At 41.5% G+C, this 15,512-nt stretch overlaps 1 protein-coding gene across 8 annotated transcripts in view; it reads right to left on the bottom strand.

Annotated features, from left to right (window-relative positions):
* Positions 1–15,512, bottom strand: part of TRPM6 (transient receptor potential cation channel subfamily M member 6) — a 163,738-nt gene that overhangs the window by 88,500 nt on the left and 59,726 nt on the right. For all 8 annotated transcript variants that reach the window (XM_016960963.4, XM_009456736.5, XM_063787774.1 and 5 more), the window contains exons 7-11: positions 15,120–15,291; positions 9,046–9,214; positions 7,682–7,805; positions 4,267–4,339; positions 4,044–4,144 (exon numbers count right to left, since the gene is read on the bottom strand). In XM_016960963.4, coding sequence (XP_016816452.2) covers positions 4,044–4,144; positions 4,267–4,339; positions 7,682–7,805; positions 9,046–9,214; positions 15,120–15,291 — 639 coding nt within the window. The remainder of the gene's footprint in view (positions 1–4,043; positions 4,145–4,266; positions 4,340–7,681; positions 7,806–9,045; positions 9,215–15,119; positions 15,292–15,512) is intronic.

Here is a 15,512-nt window from a genome sequence, read left to right on the forward strand (position 1 = left end):
GGCGCACACCTGTAATCCTAGCACCCTTGGAGGCTGAGGCAGGTGGATTGCTTGAGTTTAGGTGTTCCAAACCAGCCTTGGCAACACAGCAAAACCCTGTCTCTACCAAAAATACAAAAATTAGCCAGGCATAGTGGCATGCACCTGTGGTCCCAGCTAATTGGGAGGCTGAGGTGGGAGGACCAATTGAGCCCAAGGGGTCAAGGCTGCAGTAAGCCATGAATGCATCACTACACTCCAGCCAGGGCAACAGGGCAAGACCCTGTCTTGAATGAATGAATGAATGAATAAATAGTCTTACTAAGAAATGTGCAGGACTTAAGTGAAGACATCTGGAATAAATCAAAGAACATTCCATGTACTTGGATGGGAAAACTGATTATTGTAAAGATCTCAAAGCTTCCCAAATGAATGAATGTACAGGCTTAATGCAATTCTGATAGACATTCAAGGTTTCTTCTTCTTCTTTTGTTTTTGTTACTTGTCATGTGTCCATTTAAACTCTACCTGGTTTCTAGGCACAAATGGCAAGTTGAACATGCTCATCTAATTTTTCTCCCACTCAAAACTTCATTAAAACTACAGTAAAGGGATTTTTGTTACAAAATAAATCTACAAGGACAAGGAGGACAAGAGTGGAGACAAGAATGCAACATTTTGGAAGCTGGAAAGCAGATGGTCAAGTCATAATTGACTGAGCAGTCACCAGAAAACCAAATAGTAGAAGTGGAAAATGTCAAGAGACAAACAGATTTATACTACAGAATTCCAACAGCAACAAAACACATGTATACATGCAGAATCCCTAATGTTGGGGTCTTTCCAGTCATCTTTCCCCTTTGAGTCCCATAACACTAGCAACAAGGTTTACACCTTCCAATCAGGGAACTAGAGGATTCTTTTCTGGTAATGTCACCAATACAAGAGAAAAGACATGAATATGTTGGTATCTGGGGGCCCCTGAACTAATGGCAGTCAGATCACCCTACTGTGAAACTCAAACCTATAGGCAACCTCCAACTACAGGCTCGGAATTTCCAAAGAGTTTTTTATCCCCTACACTTAAACAAAAAGACCAAAACAAACAGATCAAAAAACATCAACTAGCAGGAAGCAGACAATCCAAGAAGAAGAAAACTTCAAAAGAGCTCTCATTCATATCCTCAAAAAGGTAAAAGAAGATATTGTATTCTGGGCCGGGCACAGGGGCTCAAGCCTATAATCCCAGCACTTTGGGAGGCTGAGGCAGGCATATCACCTGCAGTCAGGAGTTCGAAACCAGCCTGGCCAACATGGTGAAACTCCATCTCTACTAAAAATACAAAAATTAGCCAGGTGTGGTGGCAGGAACCTGTAATCCCAGCTACTCGGGAAGCTGAGGCAGGAGAATTGCTTGAATCTGAGAGGTGGACATTGCAATAAGCCAAGATTGCACCACTGCACTCCAGCCTGGGCCACAGAGTGAGACTCCATCTCAAAGAAAAAGAAAATATTGGATTCTGGATGCTAATGAAAAACATAGGGGAGGGTGCAATCAGGGAGCAAGTTTGCTGTCACAAATTAATAGACTGCCAGGCATAGAAAGACAAATTTACATGTGCTCAATAATTCGTAGGAGCTGAAAATGAAAACATTTGAATCCATGGAGATGGAGAGCAGAAGGATGGTTACCAGAAGCTGGGAAGAGTACTGAGGGGGATAAGGGGGATAATTAATAGGTACCAAAAAATAGTTAGAAAGAATGAATAAGATCTAGTATTTGATAGCACAACAGAATGACTATAGTCAATAATAATTTAATTGTACATTTTAAAATAATTAAGGATTATAATTGGATTGTTTGTAACAAAGGATAAATGCTTGAGGGGATGGATACCTCATTTACTTTGATGTGATTATTATACATTGTACGCCTGTATCAAAATATCCCAGACACCCCATAAATATATACACCCACTGTGAGCACACAAAAATTAAAAACTAAAAAAAGAAGAAATTAATAGATTCATAGTATGCTACCAGAAAAGAAAAGCTTCATAGAAGGCTTGAAAATTAAAGTTGAGGCTCAGCCTATAATCCCAGCACTTTGGGAGGCTGAGGCAGGTGGATTGCTTGAGCCTAGGAGTTCGACCAGCTTAGCCAACATGGCAAACCCCTGTCTCTACTAAAAATACAAAAATTAGCCTGGCGTAGTGGCACACACCTGTGGTCCCAGCTACTCAGGAGGCTGAGGTGGGAGGATTGCTTGGTGTGGGAGATGGAGGTTGAAGTGAGCCGAGATCATGCAACTGCACTCCAGTATAGGTGACAGAGTGAGACCCTATCTCAAAAATAAATAAATTAGTTAATTGATTATTAAAATTAAAATAAAAAAATAAAGTCCAGCAAAGCTACCAAAGGAAAGATAGGGAACATGGGAGGAAAGAGATAAGAATATTAGAGGAGCAGTCCATAAGGTCCAATATTCAAATAATAGGAATTACAAAAGAGAACAAAGGTTGGGGGTGTTACGGAAGAGAACGGAATGGAATGCAATGAAAACATATGATTGCCAAGTTGAAATCATGTGCCCAACAAAATGGATACAGAGACTCACAACAACACACAGCATAACACTGGAAAAGAAAGATTTTTTTAACTTCCAGATAGGAAAAAAAAATGGTGACAAAGAATCTGAAAACAAAAAAGAAGTGTTTACTTCTCAATAGAAATTCTGGGTGCTGGAAACTAGGCATTCAAATTTCTGTAGGAAAAAATAGTTTAAATCATGAATTAAAATACACCCAAACATGTAAGTCCTCAAAATATGTATCTCTCATACTCCCTTTCTCAGGAACTTATTGAAACATGTATACCATCAAAATAAATGAGTAAACAAAGAGGAAGACAAGGGACATAGAAGACATGCCCTCTAACATGGGAAAGAGGCAAGGGAATCCCCAAGATGATGAGGGTGCATCCCGGGATGACAGCTGTGCACCAGGAGGAGAAGGAAACTGGTCCACATTGCAGCCGTGAGGCCCACAAGACAGAAGTGTTGAAAAATTTCTGAAACTAAATGAACCAAAATATAGCAATATGACATTATTTAGAAATATGGAGATTTATAAGTGTTAGAAAAATAAAAAACATCTTAAGTACTAGCTCTTGTGATTAGCGGGGCAGAGAACTACCATCTTTTAAAATTGCCTTTTAATATCATTTGATATTTTAAACAATGTGCATGTATTAGCTTGGCCCAAAAATAATATACCTGTAATACAGCCACAACTATAATCTTTTAAAATGAATGTTAATAGTGATTATCATTAGCATTATGGGTAATCTTTCTTCTTTTTTATGTTTTCACTAATTTCTAATGTGAGCACTTACTACATTTTAAAGCAAAAAGTAAACTTTGAGTTTTAAATAACAAGATAGAAATCTACCCAAAAATAAATTAAAAATTGTACGCCAGGCACAGTGGCTCATGCCTGTAATTCTGGCACTTTGGGAGACCAAGGTAGCAAGATCATTTGAGGCCAGGAGTTCAAGACCAGCCTGGGCAATATAACAAGTCGTTGTCTCAAATAATAAAATAAAATACAATTTCCAAAGAAATTAGTTGGGCATGGTGGCATGCGCCTGTGGTCCCAGCTACTCAGGAGGCTAATGGGGGAGGATTACCTGACCCCAGGAGTTAAAGGTTACAGTGAGCTATGATCATACCATTGCATGACATCCTGGGCAACAGAGTGAGAACTTGTGTCTAAAAATAAAATAACATAAATATATTAAAATAAAAACCTTCCATTCTGTCTTTCACTCAACTTCCCTTTTCAGCTTCAGTTAGATTGCAGAGCCAGGGGAAAAAAAAAAAAAAAACAGACGGTTTTCAGGAAGGCAAAGTCGATGGGAAAAGTGTCTTAGCTATCCCAGCTACAGAGATGCTACCCCACACTTCTACCAAACCAATCAATATCTCCTCTCATTTTCTCTTTTGCCCCTTCCTAACAGACCATCACACAAAATATTTTCTCCGAATAACTTCATTTTCACTATACCTTCCAGTGTTGTTCATAAATTAGGATATGTTTCTTGGCAATGTCCACCCTGTCCCAAGCCATTGCCAGATTTAATTGCTCTGACGCTGATAAATTTGTGCCTAGGGTAAAAGAAAGGAACAATCATATATTCTTTTCAAGATATCTACGCAAGAAGCACAAAGTACTGTGGAACATGAGAAGCGTAAATGAGGAACAATTGCAACCCCATCCAGATACTCACCCTTCAGCAAAGCTGTTAGGATTGCTAAGTCCAGGTCTTGCTGCTCTTCAGAGTCAGCATCAAATACGGTAATCTACAACAGTGAAAAACAGAGAGCCATACATTTGGGGAACTACCAAATAAATGCTTTCAAAGAGTACCCACAGAATTCAGACTGGAGCTAATGAATTGAGGAAAACATTCTTCTTTAAAACCTTTTTTTACTTATAGGAGAGAAAACTTTTAAATAGGGTAACAAAGAATTATGGGCACTTGGGGGGAAAAAAACTAAAAATTCCACATATCCAGAGGAAACATTTATGAAGGAATGTTATTACATGAATTTACTATGTACATGCTACAACAAAAAGAACCTCAATGTTAATTTCTGATGTAAATAAAATCATGTCTCCTTTCAAAGAGACAACGAATGAAATCCTTCATTCACCTAGCCTTGGAAACTAAGACTTTTGCTTTTTTTTCTCTTTTCTTAATTTTTTGTAGAGACAAGGTCTCACTATATTGCCCAAGCTGGTCTTGAATTTCCTGGGCTCAGGCGATCCTCCGGTCTCAGCCTCCCAAAGTGCTGGGATTACAGGCAAGTCACCACGCCCAGCCAGACTTGCTTTTTTACGAGAAATGAATCCTCAAGGGTTTGTCATAAAATAACTGAGGTAATTACAGTGGACCCAATGAGCAAGTACCCTGGGCAACACAGACGGTCTTTGACTCTTTTAAAGACAAGTAAGTTCGTTACTTATGGTTCCAAAGGGTCACCTATGGGCCCTTGAGGCACTTGCTCACCCGTTCCCACCCTGTGGGGTGTGCTTTCATTTTCAATAAATCTCTGCTTTTGTTGCTTCAAAAAAAGGGGGGGGAGTCACCTGTTATTAATGACTATATCTCAGTCTTTTTAAATTAAAATACATTTCATATAGTAGAAGGAGCTATTTTAATGAAAAAGCCAAGATTGGCAAGACCTAGTCCCAAGTATGCCACTAACAAGCTAGTCCTAGGTAAATATCTTGAGGCTGCTGCTGAATCTCAGGCTCCTCATCCATAAAATGAGAGGAACCTGTTGAATATCTCTAAGGTATCATAAAGATAAAAAACTATGCTTCTATAACTTCACACATTGTTTCCTTTCACCTGACACGCCCTCTATGTGCATGAATAAAATCAGTCCTCAATTGTACAACCCAATTCCTATCACCTGCAAGCCCTTTGCTGCCTTCTCTTGACCCTCTTGGTCATTACATTGCTTATTAATTATTCTGCTTGATGGCAAGAAGAGGCAAACATAAGGGCAATCCCTTTACCTGTCCTTTTCTTAACTTACTGATTACTGTGGCAAATAGAAAGTGTAATAGACTAAGAAGATTTCAACTCTTCTGAAACTCACGTTTCAGATCTATCATTTCTTTTTTTTTTTTTTTTTTTTTTTTTTTGAGACAGGGTTTTGCTCTTGTTGCCCAGGCTGGAGTGCAATGGTGCGATTTCGGCGCACTGCAACCTCTGCCTCCCGGGTTCAAGCGATTCTCCTGCCTAAGCCTCCCAAGTAGCTGGGATTATAGGCACCCGCCACCATGCCTGGCTAATTTTTGCATTTTTGGTAGAGACAGGGTTTCACCATGTTGGCCAGGCTGGTCTCGAACTCCTGATCTCAGGTGATCCACCCACTTCGGCCTCCCAAAGTGCTGGGATTATAGGCGTGAGCCAACGTGTCCGAGCATATCTGTCATTTCTTAACTGCATGACTGCAGATCCCTTAAATTCTCTAGCCTTCTGCTTCATCATTTCCAAACTGGAAATAATCACTGCCATACTGAACTCACTCACAGGGCTATTTCAAATGAAAAGAATACATTTAGAAGCACGCTGCTAATTAGAAACATGGTTGCTATTATTGTTGTTATTGGGCCAACTAAAACCCCAAAGAGTTTTCCACATAGATTTCGTCATGCTTCCTCTAGCCAGAACATTTCAGTTGGTTTTTTTTTGAGGCCAGGTACTTAAATATTACCAAAATTCTTATACAATTTGGTCCAGCCTTCAGATTCTAGAAAGATCACCTTGAATCATGACATATCTGTATATTTACTGTAATTGTCAGCTTGATATCATCTGAGTCATTGATATGAATTGATAATTCGGCCGGGCACAGTGGCTTATGCCTGCAATCCCAGCACTTTGGGAGGCCGAGACAGGCAGATCGCTTGAGGCCAGGAGTTCGAGACCAGCTTGGCCAACATGGTGAAACCCCATCTCTACCAAAAAATACAAAAATTAGCCAGGCATGGTGGCATGCACCTGTAGTCCAAGCTACTCAGGAGGCTGAAGCATGAGAATCACTTGAGCCTAGGAGGTGGAGGTTGCAGCGAGCCAAGATCTCGCCACTGCACTCCAGCCTAGGTGACAGAGTGAGGCCCTGTCTCAAAAAAAAAAAAAAAAAAAAGAATTGATAATTCATATCATCCAAGTCATTTTGTTCATAGGCTGGCCATGGTGGCTCATGCCTATAATCCCAGCACTTTAGGAGACCAAGGCAAGAGGATCACTTGAGCCCAGAAATTCAAGGCTGCAGTGAGCTATGACTGCACCACTGCATTCCAGCCTGGGCAAAAGAGCAAGACCTTGTCTTTACCAAATAAATTAATTAAATTAATTAATCTTTTTATCACAGTACCCTAAAATACTAAAAACTTTTCCTGAGTCTACATTATGGTAATAGCCCATAGTTTGTGGGCTCCATTTTTTATCCCAGAGTTTATTCTCACTTTTCCCATTGTCCAGTACATTCCCAATGATTTCCTGCAGGATTTACTCAGGACGCTGTGAGGCAGTCACGTAACTCAGCACCATGAAGCTGTGTTCATTGAAGACATGGAGCTGTTCCTTTACCCTCTGAAAATACTTCTGTGTAATTTTCACTAAATCTGATAACTTTTCTGGAACATTGTTGTACTAAGTGCTTTTTCTGTAGTAGAGTCTAGTATTTGAAGCATGGAGAGTGCGGACAGCAGTGACAGTAAGAAGTCAAGTTTACTCAACGAAGAATCAAATTCTGTAGAGCTAGATACACTCAAAATCAAAATGAAAAATCCACATTTTTTATTTTTTATTATTTTAATTTTAAATAATTTTACTTTATTTTAAGTTCTGGGATACATGTGCAGGATGTGCAGGTTTGTTACACAGGTAAATGTGTGCCATGGTGGTTTGCTGCACCTATCAACCCATCACTTAGGTATTAAGATCTCCATGCATTAGCTATTTATCCTGATTTTCTCCCTCCCCCCTCCACCCTGACAGGCCCCTGTATGTTGTTCCCCTTCCTGTGTCCATCATGTTTTTTTTTAATTGTGAAAATAAATATTACAGTGTTTATAAATTAGCAGTTCTTAAGTCAGTTGAATCATCAACTCGTCATACTCACACAATCCCTGTGAACCATACACTCCATTAGAATTTGGAAAAGGTGCTTGGACTGTTTAAGACTAAAGTTGAAAGTGTTCTGAATCATGCAGATGATCTCCTCTTTCACCTGAGGTCGCAGCATCCTGGAAGAGAAATAAATGGTCTTGACACAACCCAGAGAGGGGAATGAGCCGGCAACATCAGTACAAGAAAACACCCCCATCAGCTCCCCAGACTGAAAAGGTGTCTATGGACAGTTCTGCCAGAAGAGCAAATGAGGGGGAGCAAACGGAAGCAGGAGCTCAAGAAGAAAGCTGAATTTGAAAGTGGGAATGGAGCCGGGCATGATGGCTCACACCTGTAATCCCAGCACTTTGGGAGTCCCAGGTGGAGGATCACTTGAGGCCAGGAGTTCGAGGCCAGCCTGGGCAACATAGCAAGACCCTGCCTCTATTTTTACATTTATAAAAGAAGAAAGAAAGTGAGAATGGGTTGATCTGCCACATCCTGAAAAGAATATACTCTGAAGTGGAGTTCTGAAGCTGGTAGATTTCCAGAGGGCTGGGAATCTCCAGAAATTATAGGTATTATATTCTCTAAAGGATCTGAAACCCTAAAAGGTTTAATAACCACACATCCAGGATGATTTTAGAAAAGGGAGAGGAGTGAAAGCAGAGGGAGATGGTAGAGGGCGGAAGTGGAGGCAGGAGAAATGAACAGGGAGAGCAATCATAAGCAAAGGCACTCCAGAGCTGTTACAGCATAAGCAGCAAATAACTGTTTACTAAATAAATTAGTGGGGTCAACATTTTAGTTCTTAGGCACTGTACTTATTTATACAGTAGAAATATCATGCTTTTGAAATTGGAAGAATCACACTGGCTAGAGGGATGGCAAGAGAAAAATTATCTTCTTATTTGAGAAGGGGAAAGAATTAAAGCCTGAAATAAGCACGACATATGCTATGAAAATGTCAGGATGTAGACCTTCCCAATTTCTGCTATTTCCATTAAGGGCAAATGAATTTGAAGGTGCTCTGGGCCCAACACTGGCCACCTCCCTTACAAGGTCCTTACGGCTGTAATGGCCAATTGCTCAAGCCACACCTCCCTCACTCCCCCTGCAAACACCTTTTCCCCAAAGTTCAAGCAAGACTCAAGCTTCCCTTTAAAGGCAGGCCATTCTTCAGCTAAGAAAATAGCAACTCTCATCGCTGAAGGGCATTTTGATGTTGAACAACAAACACAGTCACTGAGAAATGAAATCCAGTCTCAACTTCTATAATCCAAGAATATCTGGCTCACATAAATGCACAGCCAAAAGAACTAAAATGGAGGAATAAACAGCCCCTATAGTTTCAGAAAAGAAGAGCCAACAACTCACCCTTCATCTGCCAGGTGTTTGTGTGTGAAGGCCAGGAGGTCAGCCGCCCTACCTGTGCCCTCACACACCACCACTGGGTCCTTGTCCTTGACAGTCTCCCACACTGACAGGATGACGTTGGGACCGCCTTCCACCACCAGCCCCACCACCGGCACGCCTTGTCTTGAGCCTATTCCAGACCACAAACAATACCACACTGTTAGAGAATCCCTAGCTCAGCCAGTTGGCCGTTTTGACTTCCAGACACAAGTCTCTCAATTACCACCTATGTTCATTCCTTGCACTGGCCCCTCTCTCATTTTACCCTGGTTTGCTTAGATCAAGACCAAGCCAGAAACTTGGACTTCAAATAAAATGTGGCATAAATATGGTGACAGCATCTTCAAGCTTTTACCAGGTAAAAAGGCTTTCAATAATTTTTCAAAAAAATAAGTATTGCTTAAGAAATAAGTATTCCATTACGGGAAACTCCCAAAGTATCTAAAAGTAAACAGAACAATGTAATAGATCCCAATGTGTTCATCACTCATCTCCAAAAATGAACAACCTTAACCAGTTCAACAAACATTTTAATTATTACTTATTTATTTATTTTATATAAGACAAGGTCTCACTCTGTCAGCTAGGCTGGAATGCAGTGGTGTGATCACAGCTCACTGCAGCCTCGACTTACCAGGCTCACGCAATCCTCCTGTCTCAGCCTCCTGAGTAGATGGGACCACAGGTATGTACCACCACACCTAGCTTTTTTTTTTTTTCAGTTATTTGTAGAGATGGGGTCTCCCTATGTTGCTCAGGTTGATCTCAAGCTCCTGGTCTCAAGTGATCTTCCTGCCTCAGCCTCCCAAAGTCTTGGAATTACAGGTGTGAGCCACCACACCTAGACTCTATAAACTTTTAATGGTGGTTATTTCTAGGAACAAGGTAGGATGACAACCCTCAAAGACTTTTGCATTGCCATTTATTTCATTTTTTATTGTTTGAATTTTTTATCATGACTATATATTACCTTTTTTTCTTGCAGACTACGTGACCCAAGCCTATATATATATTACTTTCTTAAAGTAAGGGAGAAAGAACAGAAAGGAATAACTGCAGAGTCATTCCTTTAAAAAAGATGTAAGCAAAAAAGCTTACAGAATAATATGCACAGTATTATCCTATGTATATTTTTTAAAAATATACATACATACATATTTTATATGTATATATGCACATACCTGTATGTATAGCATGTTATATAAATGATCAGAAAATTCTGGAAGGATACACATCACACTATGAACAGTGGAAAAGAGAAGGGAAGGTTTAGGAAAATGTTGAAAAGGGACCTTGTCTATTTATTCTGTAGATTTCTTATTTGCTTTATGTTTTCACACCACACATATATTGATATACTACATTTAAATCACTGTATTTTATTTTATTTTCCAAAAGAAGAAAATTTGGCAAGCAATGCCACACTCACCCCTGAGCAAAAGAGGACTTTACTCTGAGCCCCATGTTTTCAGGGGCACACACTGGCCTTCCTCTGGCCACAACCCTGCCCTCATGGTGAGACATCTACAGGGTCAAGGGTCAAGGGAAGCCTGTGCTCCCTCCCCAGCTTACTAGGATGCCCAAAGAACACCACGTTGCTCAGTACTTCCCAAAATCCAAGGTTTCCAAACTCGAGTCTGACCTTCCAGCTATATGTGTCAAGATAAAAGGCTAGGACATATTTTATACAGTTATCTAGATTTAAGGCATTTAAATATCTAGACGTATAGTATGTGGTCTTCCATGTGTATCCTGTGTCAGGCTCTCAAATGTTAGGGATGGGTCAGTTAGCAACCATCCAAAAACTTCACTCCATCGATTTAGTTGCTTTGACATTCTACTCCTTTTCCATACACCTCCACCTCATTATTTTCTCCATATCACTAAAAAGCATATCTATGATGTACCAACTAATAGACATAGGGTTTCTCTAAATAGTCTTATAAAAGCCAAATGAGGCGGCAAAAATAGTATAAAGCACAAAAGTAATAGAAGAAAATTTTCGATTAATATTTTATTGATTTTGGAATAAAAACACTTGTAAGTGAATTTTTTGTATCTTGTGCAATAAAACGTTATTCAGCCATTAAAATGTACTAAGTTATACTCATTGACATGGAAATAGGACCGTGTTTAGTGGGGCAGGGGAAAAACTACAAAAGAAGCATTATGAAATCACCCCAGTTTTTGCTTAAAAGATGTTGCTTGTGTGTGTGTGTGTGCGTCTGCATGTGTGTGTAGAAAATTTGTGAAAATATACATATGAAAAGGTTAAGAATGGTTAGTTTTGATAGTGAGATTACAGAAAACTGTCCCTTTCTTCTGTTATATGCTTTCTTTGCATTACTTGAATGTGGAAGTATATAATACTTTTACCATCCGAAAAAGAAAAAAAAATTAATATGGGCATTTTTGTGGAAGAGGAAGAGAATTCAATTTCTGTTAGGTACACTTTTTTTTTTTTTTTTATGGAGTCTCACTTTGTTGCCCAGGCTGGAGTGCAGTGGCACCATCTTAGCTCATTGCAACCTCTGCCTCCTGGGTTCAAGTGATTCTCCTGCCTCAGCCCCCTGAATAGCTGGGATTACAGGTGCGTGCCATCATGCCCGGCTGCTTTTTCGTATTTTTAGTAGAGACGGGGTTTCACCATGTTAGCCAGGCTGGACTTGAACTCCTGACCTCAGGTGATCCATCCACCTCAGCCTCCCAAAGTGCTGGGACTACAGGGGTGAGCCACCACACCTGGCCCACTTCTCTTGAAATAATAACTTATTCCCACAAAATCAAATATATTTATGGCTTTTTCTGAAAAAAAAATCTTACTGATACACTAATAAAAATTGGTTTAAAAAGAAAAAAATGTAAAATTCTTGCTGAGAAATCTCACTAGAGATCTGCTTCTACTGTAAGGTCCCAGGGTGAGGCAGGAATACAATATTAGACCTCCAAATTAAAAGTTCCTAGAACAGACATTCCAGGAAAGAGCACTCTTCTCCCTTGAGATTTGGATTACGAAAAGATACAGAGGCATCAGAGCCTATGTTTCCTATCTTGAAATCACATCCTTAGAGTCTTACAAAACAGAAGCTGACATTGGCCACATTTCAAATGGCTGAAAGCCAAGGATTCCTACAGCAACTTTATAATGTGAGTCTTTTTTTTTTTTTTTTTAAAGTATTCTCTGCCAACAACAAGGGTTTGCCAGAGTCGCCAAGAAGACTGGCTGAAAAGCAATAAAATAAATCAACCACAGGCTGGGCACGGTGGCTCACACCTGTAATTCCAGCACTTTGGGAGGCCAAGGCAGGTGGATTACTTGAGGTCAGGAGTTCGAGACCAGCCTGGCCAACATGGTAAAATCCTGTCACTACCAAAAATAGAAAAAAATTAGCCGGGTGTGGTGGCAGGTGCTTGTAATCCCAGCTACTCAGGAGGCTGGGGCAGGAGAATTGTTTGAACCAGGGAGGCAGAGGTTGCAGTGAACTGATATCACGCCATTGCACTCCAGCCTGGGTGACAAAGTGAGACTCAGTCTCCAGAAAAAACAAAAAAGTCAAATAAATCAACCACTAGTTAAGTATTTTCATGCCATCAAAAATAAATCCCTTTTTGATCAAATCAACAACAAATACAAATATGGTAGCCAACCTCCCTCATAAGTATGTTAGGTATGAAGATCAGCTTGATACATAAGAATTTTGAGTTTCTTGAGGGCATGTCTTCTCTTTCTTCCGTGTGTGTGTGTGTGTGTGTGTGTGTGTATAGGTGGCTTCTTGTTTTTGCTGTTTTTATATGGGTTCTCCTTAGAATAATAAATGTTACCAGTCCACTGGAATTGACTCCATAGTCAGCAAAAGCCTCCAGATAAATCCTAGGTTTCAAGGTCTTTGAAAGTAGAAATGTCATCTGCTACTATAAGCAAGCTCAGGGTTGTTGCATTCTTACTAAAATGGGCAATCAGCAGGGAATAAGAAAGACAAAGACTCTCATACCTCCCGTGGAGCATACATTATAGCGCTGCACAGAACCCCACGCAATTTAGGTGGTGGGCGAAGGTCAACAGAGGCAACAGGACATTTCAGGTAATATTTCAGGCCCCTAATGGATCCCTCTCTATACGGATTCTTCTTCAAGGTCCTTCTCTGACCTCTCTTCCTTCCCTCTGCTCTGCTGGTCTCCCTTCTCCCAGCCATTCCTACCCTGCAGAAGACCACATATCTGATCCTCTCTCCCCTTTTCCTGACCTGCATAAGCCTTAGAATCCTTATTCACACTAAGAGTTAAGTGAACGACCACAATCCCCAGAGTCCCTCCCGTCCTCCTACCCTACAACCATGAGATGATCACTGTACCAAAGGAGGGAAAAAGGAAGGAAAGAAACAGACATTTATTAAAGACACACCGTGCACCCAACACAATTCTAGACATCCCTAATATACATCTTCTCAATTAATTGTCACAACAAACGTTAGACGTAGATAGTTCTTTCCATTTTATAATAAGAAAACAGTTGACAGATGTTAATGCCATCTGGCCAAGGTCACAGGCACAAAATGACAGCGCTTCAATCTGTCTGACCTCACTACATTCTGCTGCCTCCAGGGATCAAGGCCAAAAACTAAATGGACTTCCAGTCTTTCATTTTTTCAGCCCAATGCTCAAAGGCTGAAGAGGACTTGAGCCTCCTGAAGGCATTCCCACTCCCTGGCGCTTTGTCCCAAGGAAGTATTTTGTGGAAGATTTAATTTGGCACAAGAGGCAGGGATCGACTTTCTGTTGCCTTGAACCAAAAGTCTACAGTTTTCCAGGCAGCACTCAGCCCTCCTGCTCTCTGTAAAGGATTCACACTTCCCTGCCCAGTGGTGCATGCTGATTCTGGCCCTCCCTTCTCCTTGCCCTCCTCCAGATAAAACTACCAAAATGGCCCTCTTGAAGCACCACTGTGAGCATGACACAAACTTGACACTTTCCAAGGTCCCTATTTCTTTTTCTTTTTCTTTTTTTTTTTTTTTTTGAGACAGAGTCTTGCTCTGTCACCCGGGCTGAAGTGCAGTGGTGCGATCTCAGCTCACTGTAACCTCTACATCCCAGGTTCAAGTCATTCTCCTGCCTCAGCCTCCTGAGTAGCTGGGATTACAGGCATGCACCACCACACCTGGCTAATTTTTGTATTTTTAGCAGAGACAGGGTTTCACCATGTTGGCCAGGCTGGTCTCGACTCCTGACTTCAGGTGATCCACCCGCCTCGGCCTCCCAAAGTGCTGGGATTACAGGCGTGAGCCACCACACCCAGCCCCAAGGTCCCTATTTCTAAAAATCCTGTCTGGTCTTAACCCCTTCCCTGCCTAGGGCCACCCCACCCACACATGAAATGTCATCTTCCCTGACCATCAAAGCTCACACCCCTAGTCCCCTCAAGCTAGCCTCCTTAATGCTCTTCAGCCACCCCCCTTCCCACATGGGTATCTCCCCTCCTCTCTCCCTCCATCTATCCAACCCAAATGACTCTTTGAGGATCCACTAAAGTCTTCATCCCTCCATCATCCCCCAAACATTTCTTCCTCTCTCTCAACTGTCACCCACAAGTCTGCACGGTCTTATATCCTGCTTTCTTCTGGCTTCGGGTTCACTATGTTAACTTAATCCCTCTGGCTGCTCTAAGGCAGGGGCCAACTTCGGCCTCTACTCTGTGCAGGTGATAAGTGAGCACCTTGACCACGGTGAACCCACAGCCGGAAGAACACAGGATATCAGACGGTGCAGACTTGTGGATGACAGTTGAGAGAGAGGAAGAAATCTTTGGGGGGATCATGGAAGGATGAAGACTTTAGTGGATCCTCGAAGTGTCATTTGGATTGGATACATGGAGGGAGAGAGGAGGGGAGATACCCATGTGGGAAGGGGGGTGGCTGAAGAGTATTAAGGAGGCTAGCTTGAGGGGACTAGGGGTGTGAGCTTTGATGGTCAGGGAAGACCATGAAAGACCTCAGCAGGCCTGCAACCAGACTGGGTGACTGAGCCCCTGTGATACTCACGGCAGTGTATTTTCTGCAGAGAGAGGTACTTCTCCAGGTTCCTTCTGAGCTTCATTTCATTTCCATACTTGCCCACGGTCCCGTCATCAGACAGGATGAAGTGCGAGTGCATGCTGTTGAGTGTTGTGAGCTTGCTGAGGGGGTTATCCAGAGTCTGGTACAGGCACACCACCTGAGAGACAGCAAGGACAAGGGAGGGTCAGAGCTCTAGATCCTTCCCCAGGCTCACCTGCTCCAAAGGCCTATCTTTATGTGCTAACAGAGTTCCTGTCTAGTTTAAAAAGTACTACTTGCGGCCAGGCATGGTGGCTCATGCCTGTAATCCCAGCACTTTGGGAAGCCAAGGTGGGCGGATCACAAGGTCAGGAGATAGAGACCATCCTTACTAACACG

This window comes from Pan troglodytes, chromosome 11, assembly GCF_028858775.2.
Source record: "Pan troglodytes isolate AG18354 chromosome 11, NHGRI_mPanTro3-v2.0_pri, whole genome shotgun sequence".
In the NCBI taxonomy this organism is placed as follows: domain Eukaryota; kingdom Metazoa; phylum Chordata; class Mammalia; order Primates; family Hominidae; genus Pan; species Pan troglodytes.